Consider the following 26,326-nt stretch of genomic DNA (forward strand, 5'->3'; position numbering starts at 1 on the left):
GATGGAGCCAATAATATTAAAATGAGGAATGCTAGAAGTCAGCAATTTTAGTGTTTTATAATTATTAATTGGTCATCAATAATATTTTTAATGGTATAAGATTACATTTAATAGTGAGAGATCACTCACTTTTATTTTGATGGTTAAGTACTGAACAAAAAACATAAAAATTGCTGGCCCTAGACTTTTTCTATTAAAATTTGGTTTGAGAATTAGATGCAACAAGATGTTAAGGGGTTATATAAAAATAAGTGACATAAATTATTCTTTACTATTATTTGAATTATCTGGCACAGTAGAATGAAAATAAAGTGTCTGATATCAATAACAGTTGGCAGCATGTTAATGCACTTGTAAATCAATGGAGTGTAATAAAAAAGAAAAAATATAATGAATTCAGGTTAGCAAATATGGAGGAAATTAATGGGGTATGGTTTTGGTGGGTATGTAAATATATATTCTTACCCTTAATAATTTTGTTGTTGGTTACCTTAAGGATTTTGATGGTATGATAAAGTATTTTATGGGAGAGAATGTTATTGAAAAATCTAATGGTGAAGCTATTATTATAAGTATAGAATTAGTGTTTTAATTTTTATAGGAATTACATGTCAAAAAGGAGGACATTGTGATATTTACTGACAAAAGAGTATAATAAAATAGCTAAATAGAGAGGAAAGTAATCTTAGAAGGAATAGAACTTAAGAAATAAAACTCATGAAATAAAGTATTTGGTACAAAATATTAGGATAAAGTATAAGAATACTAAAAATTTTAAGGCAAAAAAATATATGAAAAAGTGTAACTGTAATAAACAATTATTAGGTGAAAGGGATTATATAAATATAAGTGCACGACAATAAATGTGAGATGAATGAAGTGAATTAGAATGATACGAGTAGTTAGTATGGTAAAATTATTTTTAAAAATATTAAAACAAAAAAAATATAATATTTATAGTGCTTAACAACGGATATAAAAAATTTATTCGAATTTTATCATATAATATTATTCATTATTTATTTATTTAAAGATCTGTTATATGTTGATTGTTAATTTTTAAACGTTTTTTAGTTTGATCTTATATTAATCCATCCAGAACAAATACATACATATGTCATTAACGTATAGAGTATCTTATATTTTAATTAGTCCAAATATATTTATATATATTAATTGATATTCCTTGAGGCTTTTGTTCGTCAAAATAATAGCCTCACTCAATACAGAGATATGCTACAAATTACTATATTCAAACTAATGTTAAGAAAAATCGGCCATTAAGAGTTATCAATTAGTCTATTAGGATGATAAGCGTATATTAAAATCAATTATTAATATAAAATATATACTAAAATTTTAAAATTAAGTCAAATTTTAGGGACAATTTTAAAATTAAGTTAAATTTTAAGGACTATTTTGTATGAAAAAAATATTGAAGACAAAAAAAATTTCGACCTATACATTAAAGACCAAAATCATATTTAACTCTAATTTAAAATAATAACAAATAATTTAAAATTTATTCTTTTGAATTTTATATTTTCAAAAATTAAATAATTTTTTTATTGTCATTACAATCAAATATCTTTTTTTCATATATGTTACTAAATATTCATTTAAAAATTTATCTCTCATATAATTATAAAGTCAACTTTTTATGATGTTTATAGTAGAGATAGTTCAACTGATGCACTTATTACGAACAAAACTAAAATTAACTTAAAAAAAAACTAATAAATAAATAATATTTTTTTGAGTCTCAACTAATTTTTGAAAAATAAACACTAATTTTTTTTTTAAATTTAAAAATTGATAATCAAAATGCACATTTAATATGAAGTTCTCAAGTTGACTATTAAGTATCAAAAGTTAAATAAAAAAAAATTTAATGGATAAGATAGAACATCAGTTAAAAGTTAGGGACTTAAAGAGTTGGGATAATTAGAATAAATGAATAATTGTAAAGCTATCATTTATTTTTATTTCTAATTTTTTATATTTTTATTAATTTTCTTTTTAAAATTTAATATTAAAATAAGTTTAATAAGATAACTTTTTTTAATTTGGGATTAATTAACACAATAAATTTATATATTAGTAGAATTAAATTTAATAAAATAATTTTTATAATAATTTAATATAATAGAGTCAATATTAATAATATAGTGGGAGAAAAAAAACTTTTTTACTAAGAATTATTTTAAAAAATTTAAAATTTTATTGGGGACATTTGCCCCCACTCCCTTGTGAATAAATCCTTCCCTTGGATTGATTAACTAAAAAGGAGTACTGTTGTTAATCCGGCTGAATTTTAAAAAAATACTAATAAAAAGAAAATTTTAGAAAGCAAAGAACTAAAAATATATAAATTTGCTGGTTGAAATTGGAGATTAAAAGCATAAAAACAAATTCAAAATTCTAATCTAATTGATTAAAAATAGTGATTAAATTTGAGAGAAATTATAATTTTAAAATTGGAGAAGAAGAGGTATATTTAGTGGAGATAATAAAAATGACACTGTTATCAAGTTTCAAGAGAAATATAGTGTCAATTGAAAAGAAAAAATAAGATAACGTCGATCTTGAAGTTCTGATAGAAAAATACTTTATTAATAATCACTGTATATTTACAGAAGTAATTTACTCTTTATTTTCGAAAAGATAGAGTAGAATTCACCAAATAAATAATTACAATTTTGTGTCGATTTAGTTGTGATATCCTATTATTATATGTGTTCTTTATTTTTTTTTAGTTTCTTACGGTATTCTTCAATCTAATAGGTTAAAAATTAATCCATTGCAGCACTAAGTTTTATTTAAGAATTTGTTATTGATCAATGAATTACTGCATACAAAATTTAAAATCTCCACGTTAATAAACTAACTACTAGACTAACCCAATAATTTTTATATGTTCTTTATTGATACTGCTTTTCTTAAGAAATCCAATGCACCAAGTAACTTTTAAATGGAAGTTACGCTAAACTTTATAAATGTAATCCTTCATGTTGGTAAAAGTTCAACACGCTATCCTAATATTGCTTTAATTCAATATTAATGACCGAATCTTCAATGATAAAATTGATCATTATCTATTGTCATTATTCTTTCACTAACATTATTGTTATTATTATTATTGATTAAATCTAGCAACTAGTTTAATTTGTACAACTCTCATGCCAGAGCATCCAAGCACCACTCTTACGCGTCATCCTATGAATTGATTCACTTTATTTCAATTTCATATTCAAAATTTCCATATTGTAATGTAAACAATACTAAAAACATCACTTTTTCATTTTATTAAAAAACATTAAATCAGTCAAATATTTTAAAATTATTTTATTTATTTTAAATTATAAATTTTTTATCTTAAATTGTAAATTTAAATTAAAAAAAAGAAGAGGTTAGAATTTATAAATGAGATATCGAATTGGTCTATAATTTAGGTCATTAAAGACAATATTTCTATATATATTAAAGAAAAAATATAGATAACTAACTAAAGATATAGTTAATTTGAGCCAACTTTTTAAATTTAAAAAAAAAAAGCACTCTCCCAATATTTGTATGTACACGTTTTCACACGTCTTTTGCCTCTTCTTCATCATCATCTTCTTCTTCCTCCTCTTTCTCTTGGTCAAATTTGCACTGTAGCGCCGTGCCGCCCCATCACCGTCCGTCGCGTGCCAGGTCGCCTATCCCCCGTGAATCACTCTGTCGCGCGTCGTGCCCACCACAGCTTCACGCACCAGTCGCGATACCTTCTTCTTTTTCTTCAATTTTGGATGATTATTTTGACTAATTTTGGATATTTATTTCTCTTAGGTTTTTTATGATTTTTATATGTTTTAAACGTTTCTTTTTCTTATATTTGGATGATTATTCTTTTTAGATTTTAGATGATTTTTTAAATAGTTTTAGATGTTTTTTTTTTAGTTTTTGGATGTTCTTTTTTTAGTATTGTTGGATGTGTTATTTTGTTAGGTTTTTATTTTTTTTAAATGATCTTGCGTATCTCTTTTTTGTTAAGTTTTTTTATTTTTTGTTATGCTTTTTTTTATTAGGTTTTGAATATTCGTTTTACAATAATTGTAGACGTCTATTTTCATGTAATATCAGATGTTTTTTTTTTTATTTTAGATATTTTTTTTAGTTAATTTTAAATTTTTCTGATGATAATTTAAATTCACATCCGTCTAAAAAAAAGCTATTTTTTAATGGATTCTTTTAACTAATTAGATGCATCCCTAATTAATTACCTAATAAAGTTGATTGTTAAATTATAATATAACTACTTTCATCGTATATGTCGTATTACATCAGCGGCATATATATGTATGTGACCAAAATTAGGAGATGATAGCCCATAAAGACAGAATTGCACTTAAGAGCCACAATTAGGGAAGACCCTCTTATCAAGTAGGGAAGAATATTATTTAGAGGAATACTAGGGACCAGCAATTTTTGTGATTTGTAGCTATCAAATAGTCATCAATGATGATTTTAATGGTGTGAGATTAGTGTGAAATTTCATCTAATAGTTCATTTTTTTTTTGCTGATTACATACTGGCCAGAATTTAACAAAGTTGCTGACCCCTAGACTTTTTCTTTTATTATATTTTTGATATTACCCTCCAATTCCATGGTTCAATAATTAAGTTAGGTTTTTCCATTTGAACAAAGGCCCCATGCATGATAAAGAAGGCTATTTTGTTTTATTTTTTATCTAATTATGATACTCATTGCACATGAGACGATCATGATAAACTTTGTTTTCCGATGCATCAAAACCCTCCTACTACTAAACAACTTAATGATTTACTTGAACCCAAGTTGAAAAGTGTTCTTCTAAGTTAAATCTTATAAATTTATAAATTTAACACCGCAGCATAATATAAAATTTTAATTGGACTCATTTTGATTAATTAATTTTATATTGGTATATAAATTAAATAGTAAAATAAGTCTAATAAATTAATTAAAAATATTTATTTAATTATATTAAAGTCTTAATTATATTGTTATTGTTAAAAATATTATATTGATATTGTAATTAATAACTCTATGTCAATACTCTGTCAACGGTAATTGAATTAAATACGAATGAAGACTCACAATTTATAAATTTAAGAACAATTGATTTTTTTTCTTTTTTTAATATTGGGTCACTAATTTGTGGAGGTTCCAACTCTCGCAATTTTTTAAAAAATTTTAGCTTGTCAAATTACAAAGGTTTTAAATTGCCACAAGTTGAAAAACTGCCGTTAATTGCAAAAGTAATAAACTAAGCAATATATTCTAGATAACGGCGGTTTTTAAAAAATCATTGCAATTAAATAACAAGACACTTAATCGCGTCATTTTTTTTAAACTGATATAACATTATTTGTGGGGTCCAAAACCGCCGCAAATTTCAAAAAAAAAAAAAAACATTGTAATTTAGTGCCTCTTTTGTAGTGGTAATAATGTAAGAAGCTGTTTTAAAAAATACAGTATTAAAAAATGTAGAAGAGACATTTCCACATCAAGCAGTATAATGCAAATAAATGCATGCGCCTTCCTAATAAAAAAAGGTACTTAATATGGCCCCAGATAAGATATGATTTATTATGATGTTACATGCAATTTTATGAATGAATCTATCTGGATAATATTAGAAGTATCTGGGTTTTCCAGCTAGTTAAAGTATGACTTATACTCGAATATCTTTCACAAAAGATCAAATTCATGTGTGCAACTGTCAATTCAATTGCTGGTACTCACTGTTGAAATAATTACGTGCGTGAATTGAATAATTCTTTTTTTAAAATTAAATATGTTAGAAAAATATCATAGAATCTAGGGATGTGCATGATTCGGTCCGGGCTGAAAATTTGATCCAACTCCGAATATTTTAGAAGCTAATTTGATGTGATTTTACTGGATTTAGAATTGGGTAAAGGTCTCAAAAATAAATTTGATAATTATTTCGGGTCGAATCCGAGCCATAGTCCGGGCCACCCGAACTCGGCCCAGTGGCCAGGTTATCATACACAATTAATATTTTGTGTTATTAGTGATAGGTGATGGCTATTCTTATGTGGAATTTAAGTATTGTAAACCTTAATATTTTGTGTTATTAGTCATTATAAGACTATAAGTTAATATTTTATGTTTAAAATGCATAAGATTTAGTCACAAAAAAAAAATGCATAAGATTTTAGACTAATGCATAATATTGTGCTTTTTGTATTGATTTAAATATTTGGTGTTATTAGACAATATTAGTATTGATTGTGATTATGCTTTATTTTAAAAAATAGTTAGTTCTTGTTATATTTTTCTAAGTGAATTTTATCATGTCAAATAATAATTGGAATCTTAAAAATTTGAATATTTTTACATGCTAACTTACAAGAAGATATCAAAATAATATAATGTTAACGGCTCAGTTTTTATCCAATTTTTACTCGATATAATCGTGATCCGAAAGTACTTAGATTTCATTGAATCTAGGACCAAATTCGAATCTAACAAATAGACCCGGTCTATATTTCGGACCAAATCTAAATCATATCAGACCTGATTTCACTCGTCTCATCAACACTCTTAATAGAATCTTTGTTCCATATTCAATTTTGGTGAATAACGTGATTAGTTACATAATACATGTATAGTATATATATACGGATACATTATAATAAAGGTAGATTGTATATTATTGGTCCAATTGAAGGAAAGTCAGAAGCAACATAATGAAGTGTTGCATCATAAATGGAAATAGAGCTGTTATAGCAGGTCAGAAAGCACTACATCTCTGCCATGGTGAAAACTTTTTACTCGTTACCAGAGGAAATTAAAATAAATGAGATTAATTAATGCAAATCATCCTAATATCGATTGCATTAACCATTTAATTTGTATGAGTATTACTGGGAAATAAAAATCAATAATTGATTATAAAAATACTTAGTAAAATATAATAAGCTCACTTAGAAAGGTATACGTTATGAAATAATGCCATTTTATTATTACTTCCTATTAGTTTAAAAATTAATGAAAACTGAAATTAATATTTTAAGAATCGATAAATAGTATCAAATCATTTAATGATTCTCAAATATTAACTTCACAAAAAGATAATTGTATATAAATCTTCCCCTTAAAAATTACACTACCTCATTTTTTATTGTTACTAGGGAAATTAAAGGATGTGCTTATTGGTGTATCCTACTCTTTCATTATTTAACATTTATTGATGAATTATATATTAAATAAAATTAATTATAATATAAATCTTGAATTTAATTTCTATGCATGAAACATAAATAAAACAATTGTTTATAACGTTTTTTTTTTTTTATCTAATTTGGTACTTACATTTTTATTAACTGACACCCTAAATTCATTTATATGTTGTTAATGTATAGAGAAAAAAGAACCACTAAAAAAATTAGATATGTATTCAGAGTTAAAAGTAACTATTTTTAATTAAATACTTAATAATAATTATTTTGAATATATAATATGTTAAATATTAAATAAATTAATATTAAAGAGAGCAATTACTATCTTAATGTTAATATAGGATTCTAACTTCTATCTTAAATATTTTATACGTGAAATTCACTATTACCTAATTATTTTCTTAATCATATTCTCTATCTAATAGTTATTGGTTTTTAACATTTTATATTAAGGTAAAAATTAAGAAAATGATTCGGGATATGGTAGTAGATTTATATTAAACAAGACAATAGTTTTTGTTAAGGGAAATATTAAGGATCAGTACTTTCAATAAAAAAATCAAAATTATTAATTAGTATTAAATCATCAATAAGACAAATATTAAATATTTAACATTCATATTTCGGTCAAAAGTAAAATTTTAATATTAATACATTTTACGAAATACGGATACTTTTTTATTTGATATTTGTTATTGAATACGTTTTGGATATAATATTTATCGACATTCGTTCGATATACATATTTTCTGTGTTCTCACTGTGTATTAATAAAAATAATTTTTTTAAAATAATATTTAGACACACTTAAATATCATCACATACTAACGTGTTAAACCTTATTATTAATATATATTCTTAAAATAATTTTAAAAATAAAATATATTATTAATTATAAAAAATTATTTTAAATACTTTTTATAACTAAAAAATACATTACAAATAATAAAATTAAAAAAGGAGTGAGTCTCTAAAATCTGAATAGCCTCAGAAATGTGTAATTGGATATTTAACTAGGAGGAAACATTTTTATATTAATAAAATAATTTTATACAAATATCTAATTACATAATGTCATATTAATAAAAATAATTATTTTTATTATTAACTACATAAATAATTCTTAAAACTATAAATATAATTAAATAATTATATAAAATATTTTATATTTTATATTATTAATATATTAAAATTATAATTATAAAATAAATCAAAATAATTATGTTTTAGTTTATAATTTAATCTAGATTATTACCAACGGAATATAGTTCAAATAACATAATCTCTTTTTTCTTAAATAGAAATTTTGAGATAGAATCTCACCCCTAATTTTAATTAAAAAAAATAATCTAGACTAGATTATAAATTGGAACAATGTGATATGTGAGAATGTCCGGATTTATCCACCAAAGGTCGTGAAAATCTATAGACAATGCATTGGGGACAACAAGCCACAACTAGGCACATACTAGCTTACTTCTTGTTGTTGAGTTTAATTTGGTTATTGGACCCCATAACATAAAACATGATATAAAGCAAGTTACAAAGTAGTGAAAGTACAACAGTTCATTCATTATATTCATCATTATAAACTGACCTAATAATTAATAAGAACGGATATATATCTATCTCACCTCCTTTAATTTGATTGACTTGCTGCATGTGGTGTCTGCTTTATAAATATATCAACAAACAAACGACACATGCCCAGCTTGATGCTGAAATCTTCTGATAATTGTATATTCTTCCATCAACACACAAATTTAAGAACGCCTTTTTAGGTACATTTGGAAACCTGCACAACTTGCCAGCAAATTAATTTTATTATGGAAACAACGTTAGTGTAAGACGCGCGGATATGGAGAGGAGGGGAGTTTTATCGGGCTGTGGTGTCAGAGAGACACAGTAATCGAACTCTACGAGTTGCTGATGGAACTTGGACCCTCCGATTTTCTGTAAATTAAAAAAAATTTTCTCATAAGCACAAATCGGACCCAAAGACTAGTATAACAAAATAAAAAAAAAAAACAACAAAGAAAACGGATCATCTGTTTTGGTGAGGACATGTCACACGGTCCGATTTGTTCTAGATGAATTTCGTATACTACACGCAAAATTGACCCTCCAATTTGCTTACAAAATTTTCAAAACAAAGAACTCGAAGGATCCGATTTCTTCCTACCAAAACTGAGCCAAAAACTGTCCCATATTTCGGTGTAACACCCCCTCATTCCATAATCCGGCACAACACCTATCCCTCCTCCATAACCAAAAAAATTAGCCACAACTTGCTGTATAAATTTTTTTTTTCTTTTTTCTTTTTTCATTGATCTCTTTCTTTACATTTCAATTTTATTTGCACGTTATGATTTCTGCAAATTATTTTTTATATTGAAATGAAAATTATATTTTTGATAATCATAAATTGTAATAATGTTAATTTCAAATATGATACTATTTGATTTAAAGCATAAAAATCGAACCCTTCAAATTTTTGAAAGTAAAAATAAAAAAATCACAAGAAGCAAAACAAATCATCCGATTTCAAATTAAAAATGTTTTAAAAATTTTTTTACAAAACAATCGGACCTACCAATTATGTATTTTCATACAGAAAAAAAATACACACAAAGTCAATAGTGTTAGATTGTACGTCCGTAATTAAAAAATTTTAGTCTTACGACTTTTTTTAATATAAACTATTTTTAATTATACTAATATCTAGTTAGACATATATTAGTAGGTAAATGTTAGTCCCTAATTTTTCTTTAAAAGAATAGTTTAAATAATTTTTTTATTTCAATAAAAGATTCATTTTGGGGTTTGATTTTTATAAAATTTTGTTTTGTAAACTTTAAAAGATTTTTATTTTAATTTCTTAGTTATTATAGTTGACATTATAAATTAAATACTAACATAGTAAGATGCGTTACATCAATATTTAATTTACAATGCTAGTATTAGCAGAACAAACTAACAAAGATTAAAATAGAAATATTTTAAATTTTATTAAATCAAAATAAAAAATTGAACATTTGATAGAAATCAAGATTTAATTAGGCCAAAAAAAAAAAGAAGAGACACAAATTTTCAACAAGATAAGAACACCTACATATTTAATTAGTAAAGTATCGTTTTTGTTTCCAATATTTGGGGTAAGTTCTATTTGTGTCCCTAACGTTTAAATCGTCCTATTTGTATCTTTAACGTTTATAAAAGTGATTCAATGCTATCCTACTATCAATTATACTAACAAATCATATTATATTTTTTAATTATTCTCACTTGGATGTATTCATTCTCAATTAGGTCTCACTTGGATGTGTTCGATTTTAATATTATACCCACTATTTGTGTTTAGATTTAATTATGTCCCTAGAAAAGTGAATTATGTAAATGTTGTAGGAATTAGTTTCAACATTTGATGAGCTATTTTTCGGAGTAGATCATCGATTCTATGTATTCTAACTTCAAGAAGAGATTTTTAAAACTTAAACTAAAACCCTCATGATGTGTAATTAACAAGAATAACATTGAATCACTTTTACAAACGTTAAGAATACAAATAAGATGATTTAAATGTTAGGGATACAAATAGAATTTACTCCAACGTTGGGACAAACAATACTTTACTCTTTCATATTTCATGTATTAAACTAAACAGTAAACACCATTAAAGAAATACCTTCCTTTTTTACAGCAAAAGTATGGCATAAAAATCATAACCTAAATTTTTATTTATTTTTTTATTTTCTCTCTTAAATATAGTGGCAGAAGGTATAGTCCCGTGAGCCATGAATATGACATATCCTAGCATGGGCATCTGAATTTCTGAACCTCTCATTTTGGCGCATCTCTCAAACAAACAAACTATATACATACGCATATACGTACCTCATACATGTTCCTCAAAATGGGGCTCACAAGTCACAAGTCACACCCTTAACCCATCAAATACCGTATTTACTAATTGCTACTACTGTCACTAATTTACTAGGAAATACGAATATTTGTTGTTGTGTCTGTATATCAGATACATTTTAAACATGATATTTATTAATAATTATTATCTGTTGTGTTTAATCATATCTAAATATAAAAATAAATTTTTTTAAACACACTTTGACACTCTTAAATATCAGCACGTATCAGCGTATTCAATATTATTCCTAACATATATTTTTAAAATAAGTTTAAAAATAATATATATTATCATTTATTAAAATAAAAAATATTTTAAATACATTATATAATTAAAAATTATTTTATATTTTATATATATGTCGTATTTTTGTATCTTATAAAATTTTAAAATTTGTGTATCTACATGTTTGGTATCGTGTCTGATATCCATGTTTGTATCATCCGTGCATAATAGCTCATTTAATTAATTAATTAATTAATTACCTTACCATGACACCAAAAAAGAAATTAATTATCTTACCTTCTTTTAATTCTTTCTATATAAATAAACCACACTCTCTATCTTCAAATCTTCACTCTTTTCTCCCTATCAAACTAGTATCACATCTTGATTGATTAGCCTGTTTCCATTTCTCAAGAAACTGAATCCATTCATTCTCTGAGCTACCTTACATACATTGCTTCAACAAAGAAACGAAAAAAGATTCAAAGAAAAATGGAGATTGCACATTTCTTGTTTGGCATATTTGGTGGGTTATACTTTTGTTTTTTGTTTTCCATATTGTTTAGTTTCTTCCTCTGTTTTTCTCATTCTGCTTCTTCTTTTGGTGCCAGGGAATGCTTCTGCTTTGTTCCTCTTCTTGTCTCCAGTGTATGGATCATCACATTCTTCTTTTCTCCTTTTTTTTTGTCAGTGATTAATAGTAATAAATCTGGATTTGTTTTTGTAGGATCACATTCAAGAGGATTATTTGCAACAAATCCACTGAAAAATTCTCGGGCGTTCCTTACGTTATGACACTCCTCAATTGTCTTCTTTCTGCTTGGTCACCTTTCTTTCTTTTCTTTTCTTTCTTAGTTTCTTTTGTTTTCTTTCTTTCTTAGATGTGTAGTTTAATTTAATGATTAAGCATAGACTATACAAAAGCATGTCTTTCTTACTATTTATATTTTTGTCAAAATTATACCTTATCATATTGAAGATAAACTATACACTTGTTTTTTCTTGATTTTATTTTTATTTTTTTTTTAAGATGAAAGTAAGTACAAAAGTGTTAACTTTTTTTTCTTTCTGATTTTATTTTTTTAATAAAAAAACAAACAGGTATGGGTTGCCATTTGTGTCACCCAACAATATATTGGTATCAACTGTGAATGGTGCAGGAGCAGTGATTGAAATCATTTACGTCTTGATCTTCATCATTTTGGCACCGAAGAAGGAAAAGGCCAAGATTATTGGTCTCTCCGCCTTTGTTCTTACTGTGTTCGCAGCTGTAGTTTTTATTTCCCTTTTTGCCCTTCATGGCAATTCCAGGAAACTCTTCTGTGGCTTAGCTGCCTCCATATTTTCCATAATCATGTACGGTTCACCACTCTCAATTATGGTAAGCTTACCTTGTTTCCATTTTATTTCATATTTTTATTCAATTAATTAATCTTGCCCTATGATTTATAGAATTCATCAAAATTAAACAAACCATGCTATATTAAAATATTAAAAATACACATTAAAATACAAAATATATATTAAGAATTAGTTTAACTTTTAGTGATTTATTTTTTGTGCGTACATAATATTTTTGTATATTTATTGATTATGGATTTATGTGCAGAGGCTAGTGATCAAAACAAAGAGTACAGAGTTCATGCCCTTCTTCCTCTCACTGTTTGTGTTTCTATGTGGCACTTCATGGTTTATCTTTGGTCTTCTAGGCCGTGACCCTTTTGTTGCTGTAAGCACTTTTCTAAATTATATGCAATTTTAATTCCAAAAATATTAGTAAAAAATAATAAATTTTGCTGACTCTTGAACATTTCTCGTTTGCTATTTAGGAAGAGAATTTCAATTATTAAACCATTGAGGGACTATTTTGTCAACAAACTGATTGATCGTCTTTGAGAATTAAAATAGTAATTTTTTATTTTCAGGTACCAAATGGTGTTGGTTCTGCATTGGGGGCAATGCAACTAATATTATACTTCATATACCATGACAAGAAAGGTGCTACAAAGAACCAAACTCAAACAGAGGAAGAATCCATGGAGATGGGACAACAACAAGGGAAGCAATCCAACAACACAAATGGAACTACACAAGGATAATGATGAATCATGATGACACATGTTTTGGGTCTCAAAAACATTTGTCCAACAACATCAAACTGCTACCAACTTTGTCATTTGTAGTAGCTGCACCATGTTGTATGCAACTCATACTATAGCCAAATGCTCTTCTTTTCTACACTCCCCCCATTAATGCTTGTAATTTGCTTCTTCTTACTTGTGACATTGGCTGTTTGAGCCAATGGTACTGCATGGAAAAACAATATCAATGGATCTTAGTAGCTTCTTCCTCACTCAGGAAGAATTTTCTATTATAATGACTTTTCTTGAGCACTGATATAAAAGAAAGAGTATGAAAATTTGTCATTAGTTGGTTTAAGTAATTTTATATTTATATTTAACTCCAAGGAATGTGATACCAAAATAATACATGTGATGTATGGGGGATTTAATGGGGTTTTGGAAAAAAGCTAGGAAGATTTGTTTTTCATTTTTATTTTTTATCTTTTACTTAAAGATAAGAAATATTATAAATAATATTTAAATACATTGAAGAATAAGCATTTTACTATTACTCTACTAGAATAGAAATCACACTAAAACTTATAATGATAAAATAAAGACTCAATTATAATTTTTTCAAATTTTTAATTAGATCTTTATAGTTTAAAGTTTAGAATCGAGTCTCTGTATTAGATAAATATTTTAATTAGATCATTTCTAATTATTTTCTGTTAAAAATACAAACTCTTTAAATTTTTGTTTTTATTTGTTATGTACAATGAAATATAGAATATTCTAAAAACAAATATTCTAAAATTATTGTATTTTTCTGAAAAATAGTAAATAATAAAAAATCTAATTATAAATTTTTATAAGAAATTTTTAAACAGACAAAAATTAATTAAACCTAAAATAAATAGGTGTTCTACTAACATGGGATGGGCCTGAATACCCAGATGTTAAAAGTCTAAACCTATATTCTGAAAGGCCTATACTATTTTGCAAAACATTCCATATCACACATATGACCAAAAAAAGCCCAGAGTAAAGGATTAGGAATGTTGTATACTTATATTCACTTTTACACTTTTTATTTTTTATTAAAAATAATTAATAAAAAATTAGAGAAACTATTTTTTTTTATACCATAAAAATAAAAACATACACAAAAAATGGCAAACATTACTTCTCTTTAAAATAAATGTTTCATTTTCCAAGCTCTAGACTCTCAAAATGTCTGTGTTTCACTAAGGCTGTACATTAAAAAATCAAAATATAGTTAACCGATTAAAAAACTATAATCATATTTTAGTTAACTAATTTAAGAAAATAATTTTAAAATTTGTGTTCATATATTTTAAAATTGGTTAACCAAAATTAAATTAAAAAAAATTAATTTTTAACTGATTAACCGAAACTAAACCAAAATTAATTTTTAACAAATTTTAATTTTAATTTTTTAGATTAAAAATTTAATTTTTTAAAAAATGGTTTTTTTAAAAAACCAGTTTTTTTTCTAAAAACCGATTTTTTATCCAAAAACTGGTTTTATTTTTTCAAAAAACAACTTTTTTTTTAACAAAAGCTAGTTATTTTTTTTAAATTGATTTTTATTTTTATAATCGATTAAAAATTAATTTTTAAATTTTATAACCGATTAATAACTAATTTTATAATATAAACCAATTTAGTTAATTAATTATAATTAAATTTTTGATTAACTAAAATACAAGTTTAATTTTTGGATCCTATATTTCACTACAAAAGAACTTACATTGATGTGTTCTTCGTATTGTTGTTCTTTTTTGGTGATTCCTTTTCCTTTGTATCCTCATGCGCCACCTCTCTATCCACCTTCACATCGTCATCACCATGCTCTTTTTTTATGACCCTTTCCATTTTAATACCCATCACCTCCTGATGAACCTTTGCCTGTAGAATCAAACAACATAAAACAAAAAGGATAAAATAAAAAATATAATTTAAAATTTATCAAATCACCTACTGGATATTTGTCCTCCTCGGGATTTTGCTTGTCAGTGTAAATACCAGCAGCAGCAGCCTACAGATTATAATATCAACAATGTAAGACAAGAGAAAAGACAAGAATAAATTAATTAAATAAAAAATGTTAAAAGTAAAAGAAATGAAATATATGGTATCAAAATTGCATTATCTCATCAATATTCACACACCCTCACCCTGAGTGACTCTAACTGTTCTTCACTAATTGTTTTGTGTTGCATGGAATCTGGTCTTCTTGTAAATCTTGCTGGTCGCCTGCTTAGAGCCATTGAATTATTTCAAAAATATTATGAAGCCTAGTATTTTGAGTGAAAAGCTTCTTCTCAACAATGGTGCTATATATACATACAAGCTAGGATGGAAAATAAAAGCCATGCATATATTGTGCTAGCTTTTTGGTGCAAAGGAGTATACCCATTTTTAAATGAGGTAGAACTTTTAAAAGAGACTTTCTTTAAGTAGTGTATTAATTAGGAATATGTTTTAATTAAAAATTAATTAAATAATATTAAAGACTGATCAAAAGCTGAATTTTATTGTACAAGTAGCATTTTTTATTAACTAATAAGACGAAAATTTTATCAGCAATTCAATTCACAGCACACAAGCTAAATTCTAATATCATATTAAAAATTTAGAATTGAATGATTAGATGATCGAATTCAATTCCAAAAAATAATTAATTTAAAATTAAAAATTTTTTATGCAATTAAATCACTCCATAAAAAGAAGTGAAATTTCTATATGCAAAGCACACACCATGCACATGAGTACACGAGTTAAAGGTGCCATGGTAATGTTTTACTTGCAACACCTTGTAAAGTGTAATAAATAAATACCGTGCTTGTTTGGACGCTATTTTAAAAAAAATATTTTTTTAATAATTTTTTAAAAGATTTTTTATAAAAAAAATAAAAGTAATATCAATTATATTTGAATAAAATAAGATAAAAATATATTTTTGTTTATTTATTACGTAAAAGGTATTTTTTTTAAAAAAATAATCTTTTAAAAAAATATAAATTGTAGCTTTTTAAAAAAAATATTTTTTTATTTTCTAATACTTTTATTTTTATTATTAGAAATTTGCCAAACACACTAGAAAATAAAAAAAAAGATCTTTTTATTGAAATTTTTTTTATCAATTTAATGATGTCCAAACAAATACAATATCTATATAAAATAAGACAACCTCCTATTTATTAATAACTTATACAACAAATATTCTTTTTCAATTTTTTTAATCATTTTTAATTCAATGTTAAAAGCATATTCTTTTATTTAAGAGATAAAAATAAAAAAATTTAAAAACTCTGCATATGTATATTATATTATGTTATATTATATTATATATAAATAAAATTTTTATAGAAAAAATGAGGTAAATATATTTTATTGACCAACATAAAGTATTTTTTCATAATATTTTATAATTTTTTTTTCTGGCACAAGTATTTTTTTTTCTAAAAAATATAGATAAAAAAATCTTTAATCACCCATAAATATGATAAATAAGAGTTATTTTTAGTTTTAAGATACTTATACAAATACATACAAAAAAAATTGAAGTCATCACAGTTGTTAACGTACATACAAAGTAATTAAATAACATACATACAAATTTGTTAACGGCTGTATAATTAACGTGCTGCTGGATAATGCACACAACATAAAGAAAAACGTACATACGAAGTAACTCTCCCTTGATTTATCTTGCTTTGCTTTATAATTGTATGAGCTTGTTTGAGCATTACAGCAGTCACCAGTGGGCAATGTTTCTCACCTTCTACATGCATGTTTATTTTGTACTCTTGTAAGTCCACCATTTGTCTATGTATATTTATTCCCTATTTTCTGCATAGAATTGAGAAAACAATTATTACATATATCTATTGATGTACAATAAGACATATATATTTTAATGAATCTTTTAAGTATGTATGCATATTCTGTTTTATTCTAATTCTTAGTTACAGTTTTTTTTTTCTAATGATAATTTGTGTGATTTAATAGTATTTTTATAAGACATTTATTTCAAACAGCTAAACCTTATTTCACATGTATTTTTGTATATATTTATTGTTTGTTTGACTTTTAAAAAATTAGTAACAAATTAATCCTAATTTTCAATTGAAAAAATTGAGTACCAAAAAATGTCTCCTTTTTTTTTGTGCGTAAAAATGAAAATATTTGATTGGAAATGATTTTGGGAACCAAAATAAAATTAACAATAGCTTATAATGTTCACAAACATTGGCATTGTCAATTATATATTAAATTTTATGGTATCCTTTTTTTTAGAATGTGGAAAAACAACCTTTTATATATATATAACTGATATAAGATAAGTAACAAATAACAACCGTCAATAAATTATAATTCAAATAACATAGTCTTTTTATACAGTCATATATCCTTTTTATGTTTATATCTATATCTATGTCATACAAAGAATATATATTTATATTGGATTATTAAATTCAAAATTGCTTTAATTAATGAAGTTTTTCACCCCTTGGAAATGATAATAGTTTTGCTTATGAATTAAATGTAAATTCTACAAAGCAAATTGGTTACTCCATCCATCATTTATGTACCTGTCATCAATAGACACTTTAATACTGGTTGAAGAAAACTTTAAAATATTTTATTCCATTGATTTGAATGAGAATAAGCTCATCTAAGTACAGATACTAGTACAAAGTAAGATAGATTATGGTAATATAAAAAGTTTAATTATGCCAACTAATGCAATAAAACAACATCAACATCATATCATATTCTTGTAATAATTCTTTATTGCAATCTAAGACTTTGTTATTCTTCATCATCTAAGTCAGATCCAATATTATCTTCAGTTGCATCCTTTGCAATTTCAACTGGCTGCAGACCCTAATGACGATGAAAAAAAAAAGTTAAGAAATTTTATAATAAATTTGCTCATTTGCACATATAAATCCAACATTCATTCATTATTTAAAGATCATAATGTTAGAAAGAAGAAAAAATAATCAATTTAACCGTATAAATTTAACTTATTTAATATTTATTTATTGTAGAAGATATTAAATAAGATCAAAAGTAATAAAATTAGACTTTTTTTAATATTTTTTTATCAAGTATTTTTAATTTAGGAATATAAAAATAACATGCAATAGATTTTTTTTAAATTTCTAAAATAAAAATCAGCACATGATTAAAGGTGAGAAATTTGATAATACTTTCTAGAGCTTTTGAATTTAAAAGAATAAATTATTTTTATATGTGCCAGATAATTTACAAAAAAATTAAAACAGAAGAGAAATAAATACTCATATATGTTATTTTTTTACAGCCAAAAATATTTTCAGAGCTTGTTCTCTTGGATGACTGTTGAGGACTTCAATTGCTGCCTCCTGCACAAAGATTTTAAAAATAATAATAATAACAAATTATAAAAAAATAAAAGAGAAAAACATTTGTAAACATATATCTATAAATTACTATAGAATAGAACATGAGAAAAAGAAAAGAATATAAACACTATATAATAGAATGATAAGGAAGTGAGAACGAGACCCTTGCTATATTGAGTTCTCCATGAAAGAGGGTTTTTGGTTCAGATTCAATGGAAGACATTCTTTGAAGCTGTAGTGGAGGTGGTGGTGTAACCAGAGATATTGGCGGTGCACCTACATTTGATGATTGATCATCTAATACGCCATCATTATTGGCGTTTTGTTTATTCATTTTTTTTTTCTTTCACTCCTTGCACACTTCTCTTCTACTTGACTCTATGAGCACCAACACTTTCAACTGTCTTAAATAGAACAGCAAGAGTAGTAGCATAGTGCCCCTGTTTTAGTTTCTATTGTTAACTTTAATTATTTAATACAATTAAGCAATAATAATAAAAGTTTTCCAAACGTACTCAGGTGTGTGGTGATACTCTGGTCAATCAACGACTGAACTAATGTTTTGACATTGAGTACTTTTAAAAATATTTCAGACAAAATTAAAACCTGATGTTTGAGATAAAAAGAGCATTTACTCGAATAACTTATTTCACAAAAGTAGAGGGAAAAAATGAAGCATCTTTGACTACTGTAATAATAATAATGAGAATAGAAAGAGGGATGAGACAGGTGGTATGAAGATAGCAATGAACGTGGCATCCATGGCAAAGAAGATCACAGCAATGCAAATACAAATGGCACCGTGACAGATATACAAGACTTATTACTTATGAGAGATGAATTCATAAAAGGAAGAACTTATAATGCATGGAACGTACCAACAGCAGCAACCACCACGCATCCCAAGTACATGACAAAAGACCTTTGCCTTCATCTATCTGGTGGAAGTTGGACTTTATTACTACCATATTTAATTGAATTTGTATACATCTTCTTTATTCACATATGGAAATATCTGCAACAACGTGATTTATAAGTAAGGTTGAATTAGGGTTTGTTTAGGTGAATTTTTAAGAAAAAAAAAATTTTAAGTATTTTTTTTAAAAGATTTTGTAAAGAAGTAAAAGTAATTTTATGTTTGAATAATTTATGTAAAAATATTTTTTTATTTACCAATTATGTTTGGGTATAATTATATAAAAGTATTTTTTTATTTATTTATTACGTAAAAAATAATTTTTTTTTAAAAAAAATCTTTTAAAACAATGTAAATTGAAGCTTCTTAAAAAAGATATTTTTTATTTTTTTAGTACTTTTATTTTTACTATTAAAAATTGGGTTAAGTATGGTTTTGGTCCTAAAAGTATTGCGCCAGAATCGAAACCGTTTCTCTTCTAATTTTCAATTTAGAATCGTCCTTAACTTTTTTTTTCGTATTAAAATTGTCCTTTTAATTTTTTTTGGACAAAAATACCCTCACCACTACCAACACAATTACCTCCTCCTCCACCACCACCACCACCAACACCAACACCATCGCCACAACCAGCACCACCACCACCATCACCACCACCAACACCAACACCAACACCAAGACAACCACCACCACCACCAACACAAACACCACCACTAACACCAACCAACACCAACACTAAAAACACCAAACAACAGCAACTTCTTCCATTAACAGCAATTCAGAAATCAATCAACAGCAATTCAGAAATCAAAACTAGAACAAAACCAACAATGATTCAACAAATCAAATCAGATTCAACAAATCAAGAAGCAGAAGAAGCAAAAGACGAAGCAGAAACAGAGATCGAAGCAAGAAGTAGAGGCGGCGAGGAGTAGCGGCGAGGAGTAGCGGAGCGGAAGCCGACGATGAGGAGGAGGTCACGGTGGCGATGACGAGGGTGAGGAAGAGGAGCGGAAACGGCTCGACGAGGAGGGCGAGGCGCGAGGGCACGACAGCGGCGGCGAGGACCCCTTCTCTCCCCCTCCTCCCTGTTTCTCCCTCCCTTTCTTTCTCTCCCCACCCCCCGCTTCTCTGTATCCCTTTCTCTCCTTTCTTTCGGCAATGGCGACGGTAGCTCCAAGCTTCGCCGGCGCCGTCCCCCTCCCCTCCCCTCCCCCTTCGTATACCCTTTTCTTTCCCCCCCAACACACGTTTTTTTTTATAACTTATTATTAAAATAGGAATAGGGTAGTTTAGGAATTAAATTAAAAATTTTAATAAAAAGGACGATTTTAATACGAAAAAAAACGTTAACGACGATTCTAAATCGAAAATTAGAAGAGGGACGGTTTCGATTCTAGCGCAAAACTTTTGAGACCAAAACCATACTTAACACTTAAAAATTTATCAAACATGTTAAAAAAATTTCTTTTTTTCATTAAAAAATATCTTTTTTTTTATCAATTTAAGGGTTTGATTGGGTGCCATTTTAAAAAAAAAATCTTTTTTTAAATGATATTTTTTAAAAGATATTTTACAAAAGTAAAAGTAATTTTATGTTTGGATATCTCATGTAAAAATATTTTTTATCTATCAATTCTATTTGGATAAAATAAGATAAAAGTATATTTTTGTTCATTTATTATGTGAAAATTTTTTTTAAGGAAAAAATATCTTTTAAAAAAAGATATAAATTGTAGCTTTTCAAAAAAGATATATTTTTTTAATTTTTCTAGTGTTTTTACTTTTACTATTAAAAATTTGTCAAACACACTAAAAAATAAAAAAATATCTTTTTCATTAAAAAAATATTTTTTATTAATTTAATAGTACCTAAACAAATATTAATAGTATCCAAACAAACACTTAATAATTAAATTGATAGAGCTAAAAATTTAAAGATTTAATCAGAATTTAACAGAATATAATAATATAATAAGTATAAAACATAAATATTTGACTAGATAATTATACTAAGAAAATGAAAATTAGGAATTAATTTAAGAAATGACTGCAAAAATTGAAGAGAATAAAACTTAAATATGTTCAAACTCAAACAATTAGTATAAAAGATTAACTATTATTCCAAAACATCTAGTAATTAAATACTATATAGACAAAAGCAATGGGCTATACTTTTATACTTATTATCAACACAATAATTACTTTTATTGCCGTTCATGAACACTTATGATGGATTTTGTAACACCCTAATTATCCTAAGCCTTATTTTATATCGTAAAACAAAGGTTAATTAAAGGTTACGATAATTCTAAGGTTTATATATATTATGTAAAAAGAAATAATATATTATAAAAGTCCGATAAAAAATTAAGCTCAAAAACAGAGTTTAAAAAACACAAAACATTCACACGAAACTACACTAAATAAAGCACAAGGTATACCTACAGTACCGAGACATATGAATAGATATATAAAAAGATAATAATCATAGGGATCTAGCTGCAGCTCGCGGAGTTTATGTAACACCCTCACTACCAGAATGTCACGCTTCCGACTGCGCCACTCTGATAGCAAGAACTATTAAGACTACTTTATATACTTAATATTAAAATAGGAGCCTTTGACTCGACACCGTATCGCTGATTTCTTTGAAAACCGGAAATAAATACTTTATCTTAAAAAAAAGGCATAGATTCGTATACAAGACTTCTTACGTAATAGCTTATAATGTAATATACAAATAAAACATACAACTCCTATCCCTCTTACAAAATTGTAATAACAAAGACGAGGGAAGAAAAATTATCTATTTAGTGCAATATCATATAAACCAAAACGCAGTATAACTCTTCATAATGCTCCTTTATCCAATTCCTAAAAAGGTAAAGTTGTAGGGGTGAGAACTTAACCACACGGTCTTACCACGGAGTTTCAGAATTGTCATAAGAAGATATTTAATAAGAAAATTATTTTCAAACTCAGTGATTATCATTGCCTTATGAATCTTTTAAAAACTAATAGCTAATCATTCAAAACCTTTTCAAAGAAACAATATTTAATCTTTCAGAAATCCAAAACCTTTCTTTTCTTATAAGAAAATCTTAATCAGAAACCAACCACGCAATTAATCAACACAATCATCAATTCAGCACCAAGGCTCATTCTCAAAAGTAGCACACCAGGACAAACGCAGGCAAAATAGACAAGAAAAGCACATGTTTAGGTAGCAGTTATAGCAAATAGTTCAGATAGCAATTAAGAACAGTTTAACAATTAGGCAAACCAAAACAAATTCAAACCCAAGCAAAGCATACAAATGCATATGATGCATGCCTGTCCTATGGCTAATGAGCTCATCTGTCGGTTATACAGCCAACCCGACAAGTCCGGTTTGCTAAACTATTGGACTGTCTCCCGACGCACATCCCCATGAGTCTATGCATAGCTTTTTCTCATATATATATATATATATATATATATATATATATATATATATATATATATATATATATATATATATATATATATATATATATATCAAATCGCTCAATGGGGGTACCATTCCCGGAAATTTATAAATGTCCGGTCACCCTTACATCGTAGGGTCAACAGAGTATCGAGTCTCAACCTGGAGTAAGTGGTGGCAAGCCACTGCGTCTACCCAGAGAAACTCGTGTCTCAGATAATTCAAATTCATAAGCCATATGAATAATTCATTCAACTTTCATCAATATCTAAGTCATTCTCAATATCATCATCATTCGTCAATCCATATCTCATTTCCAAATTCATTCAAAAATCACATTTCAAACACAATTCTCATCATCCTTCTTTCCATTCCATTCATCAACAATCCCAATTCAAAATATAATTCTTTCTTTTCTAAATAAATCAATCTTAAAACATATAATGCTTAAAACCAAATCTTTCCAAATAATTACTTCAAACGAAACTTTCAATTTTATAAAATTTCAGCAGCATCTCCTCTAAAATTCAGACTCTGCCTTCCTTTTCGGGTCCCATCCAAACCTTCCTCAAACTCCTTTCAACCATTTCCAAATCTCAATCATTTTCCAAAACTCAACCAGTTCTAACATCAAGTTATTTTCAAATCCAACTATTTTCAATAATAAATCTTTTTCAAAATTAAACCAACTCAAATATTAAATCATTTATAAAATCAACCTAATTCAAAATTAAACCGCTTTCAAAATTAAATCATTTTCATATCTCAAATCATTTCCAAAGTCGATTCATTTATATTATCAAAAATAACTTCAAAACCAAGAAAATCCACTTTTCATAATAATCAACTAAATAACTTTTAAAACTAATTTTTTAACACCCTAGGTAAAATCCTACCCTTGAAGGCCTTTCAATAGGGTGTCACACTTGATAGAAAACCAATGAACTCAATCGTTATGTAAGGAAGAAGGAAAATACGCGTGAAGTTCTGGGTAGAAATCGAATAGGATTGAAATGACGGAGTCAAATACACTCAAAGAGGTTCGAGCAAATAGAATAACAACAAAATTCCCATGAGTACGGTTCTAAAAGAAGAAAGTGCTTTAAAGGTAATTATGATGAAAGAAAAAAGAAACCAATACATCCTAACTAATTTCATCGAAGAAACTCCCATCCTTGTGTCATGTCCTATCCTTGGTCAGGACTCTTCAGTTTTTCACGAATCGAGGTACTAGAATTCTTCCTCCAATACTTTTTTGCGCAGTGAAGATAACATTCCGTTGTGTAGGGTGAACTAAGATCCAACGAGGTTCCGGAGTGGGGGAATAGGGCACGTACTCCACCTTTGCACTCCCGCAAGAGGTCAACTCCTCCTCTGGATTCTCCTCCATTGTGTCCTCCTCTTGGCTAGGGCTGTCAGGTTCCTCTTCATCTGTCTCGAAATCTGATTCGAGATATACCACCTCGGGTGACTGTTTCTTGAGTGCTGAAGTGTTCGTATCTAGAAAGGTTACGACGGGCAGCTGGGGGTTTCTTTCTACGAAATCTTGACCTAAGTAGATAGTTTGGCGCACGGTAATAGTGGTCATAACTACCCACGCGTGCTTCGAGGGGTCATATTCGGAAGTTACCCTCGGGGGTGCTGCGTCGTCTCTATCCGCTGTACCATATTCTTCTGGAGACAGTATGGGAAAAAAGAAGGGATGAGAACTTAAAGTCTCGGTAGGAGTGCTATGTAACACCTCCATATCTATCCCCAGCTCACGTGCGGGATTTTAAAAAAGTCATACGACATGGCATGTAATATGAACCTTTTTTGTAAAACGTAAAACATAATAGGCAAAAAGGAAAGCACATAGGCAAGTCAAATAGAAAGGATAATAACACATGAAACATCACATAAATAAATATTAAAAATATAATTATAATCAAACTTTCCTTCATACTTCCTCCTTTCTTAACTTGTAGCTTTTTTGGAAGGTATTGAGCTCAAACCGGTATAAAATGGGAGTCCCCTTTTCTTACCGAAGGTTCTTATCCCAAACATTTTGGCGATCACCTTCCCTTACCGAAGGATCATCTCGATCGATCACCCTCCCTTACCGAGGGATCATCTCGATATCTTGTCTTTGGGGGTCACCTTCCCTTACCGAAGGATCATTCCCTCGGTTTAATTTACAATTAGGGTTGTTTAGGCATACACAAGAAGAAAATCATACAAGAAGAAATCATGCAAGAAGGTGGACAAATATGATGATAAAAGGGACATGTGAAATAATGAGACCCTAGTTATAAGACACCGTATATGCCTAAACTCTCTAATTAAAAAGATCTCAGTAACATAATGGCATACATTGAAAGATCATATTAAAGTACAGAAAATAGGACATATTAAATAATTGGTACATTTTTTGAACCTAGAAGAATATTAATAATATAATGGCATTAAAGATCATATAAATGCACACAATAAAATAGGGCATAATTGAATAAGATATTATAAGAAGGTATTTACTCCCGACCCTAAAGGAATATTAATAATATAATGGTATAAAAGATCATATAAATGCACATAATAAAAATAGGGTATATTAAATAATTGAATAAAACATTATAAGAAGGTATGTACTCTCGACCCTAAAGAAATATTAATAATATAATGGTATAAAAGATCATATATATGCACATAATAAAATAGGATATATTAAATAATTAAATAAAACATTATAAGAAGGTATGTACTCTGGACTCAGGAGAACATGAATGACATAATGGACAAACATGATCAATGTGGATAAAGGATGAGTAAAAGATAATTAATTCCATAAGACACGGAAACATGATAACATGCATAGATGGAAGAAAATAAAAATAGATCATACTACATGCCAAACATAAAAGTAAAGAAAAACATAATTCCCTACTCTTTCTAACGCCTATTTATTGCCTATGAGCCTGCCTCTTGTGTTTGCACACGAAATATTTTCGTAGAGGGAAGAGGGGAGGATTAGTGTTTGAGAGGGGTGATCTTCTATCTATTGGCATACCCCTATTTATATACTTTCAGTGGTATGGTGGT

The 26,326-nt window shown here is 27.1% G+C and overlaps 3 protein-coding genes across 3 annotated transcripts; 1 reads left to right on the forward strand and 2 right to left on the reverse strand.

Moving 5' to 3' along the window:
• The first annotated feature begins 11,724 nt into the window (after positions 1–11,724).
• Positions 11,725–13,757, forward strand: LOC107605973 (bidirectional sugar transporter SWEET1). The gene is made up of 6 exons (XM_016307934.3): positions 11,725–11,906; positions 11,992–12,028; positions 12,108–12,203; positions 12,482–12,761; positions 12,990–13,109; positions 13,306–13,757. The coding sequence occupies exons 1-6, from the start codon at positions 11,873–11,875 to the stop codon at positions 13,477–13,479; spliced, it is 741 nt and encodes a 246-aa protein (XP_016163420.1). The 5' UTR covers positions 11,725–11,872; the 3' UTR covers positions 13,480–13,757.
• A 1,456-nt stretch (positions 13,758–15,213) lies between these two features.
• On the reverse strand, positions 15,214–15,767 carry LOC107605975 (uncharacterized). Its single transcript, XM_088495035.1, has 3 exons — positions 15,645–15,767; positions 15,449–15,505; positions 15,214–15,375 (listed from the first exon to the last, which is right to left on the reverse strand). The coding sequence occupies exons 1-3, from the start codon at positions 15,735–15,737 to the stop codon at positions 15,214–15,216; spliced, it is 312 nt and encodes a 103-aa protein (XP_088351161.1). The 5' UTR covers positions 15,738–15,767.
• Positions 15,768–18,120: 2,353 nt separating this feature from the next.
• LOC107605974 (uncharacterized) lies at positions 18,121–19,611 on the reverse strand. Its single transcript, XM_016307935.3, has 3 exons — positions 19,027–19,611; positions 18,801–18,863; positions 18,121–18,360 (listed from the first exon to the last, which is right to left on the reverse strand). Exons 1-3 carry the CDS (start codon positions 19,195–19,197, stop codon positions 18,286–18,288), a joined length of 309 nt encoding a protein of 102 aa, XP_016163421.1. The 5' UTR covers positions 19,198–19,611; the 3' UTR covers positions 18,121–18,285.
• Positions 19,612–26,326: the final 6,715 nt, after the last annotated feature.

This window comes from Arachis ipaensis, chromosome B7 (assembly GCF_059453495.1).
Source record: "Arachis ipaensis isolate K30076 ecotype BB chromosome B7, ASM5945349v1, whole genome shotgun sequence".
Taxonomy (NCBI): domain Eukaryota; kingdom Viridiplantae; phylum Streptophyta; class Magnoliopsida; order Fabales; family Fabaceae; genus Arachis; species Arachis ipaensis.

Bases quoted from the DNA above. Each gene is read 5' to 3' on its own strand.
- LOC107605974 (XM_016307935.3), bottom strand. From the start codon at position 19,197: ATGAATAAACAAAACGCCAATAATGATGGCGTATTAGATGATCAATCA. The intron at 18,864-19,026 runs GTCTCGTTCTCA...ATCTTTGTGCAG, and splicing joins GAGAACTCAATATAGCAAGG to GAGGCAGCAATTGAAGTCCT. The intron at 18,361-18,800 runs GTAAAAAAATAA...CATCGTCATTAG, and splicing joins CTCTGAAAATATTTTTGGCT to GGTCTGCAGCCAGTTGAAAT.
- LOC107605975 (XM_088495035.1), bottom strand. From the start codon at position 15,737: ATGGCTCTAAGCAGGCGACCAGCAAGATTTACAAGAAGACCAGATTCC. The intron at 15,506-15,644 runs GTGAGGGTGTGT...TATAATCTGTAG, and splicing joins AACAGTTAGAGTCACTCAGG to GCTGCTGCTGCTGGTATTTA. The intron at 15,376-15,448 runs GTAGGTGATTTG...TTGATTCTACAG, and splicing joins CCGAGGAGGACAAATATCCA to GCAAAGGTTCATCAGGAGGT.
- LOC107605973 (XM_016307934.3), top strand. From the start codon at position 11,873: ATGGAGATTGCACATTTCTTGTTTGGCATATTTG. The intron at 11,907-11,991 runs GTGGGTTATACT...TTTTGGTGCCAG, and splicing joins TTTCTTGTTTGGCATATTTG to GGAATGCTTCTGCTTTGTTC. The intron at 13,110-13,305 runs GTAAGCACTTTT...TTTTATTTTCAG, and splicing joins GCCGTGACCCTTTTGTTGCT to GTACCAAATGGTGTTGGTTC.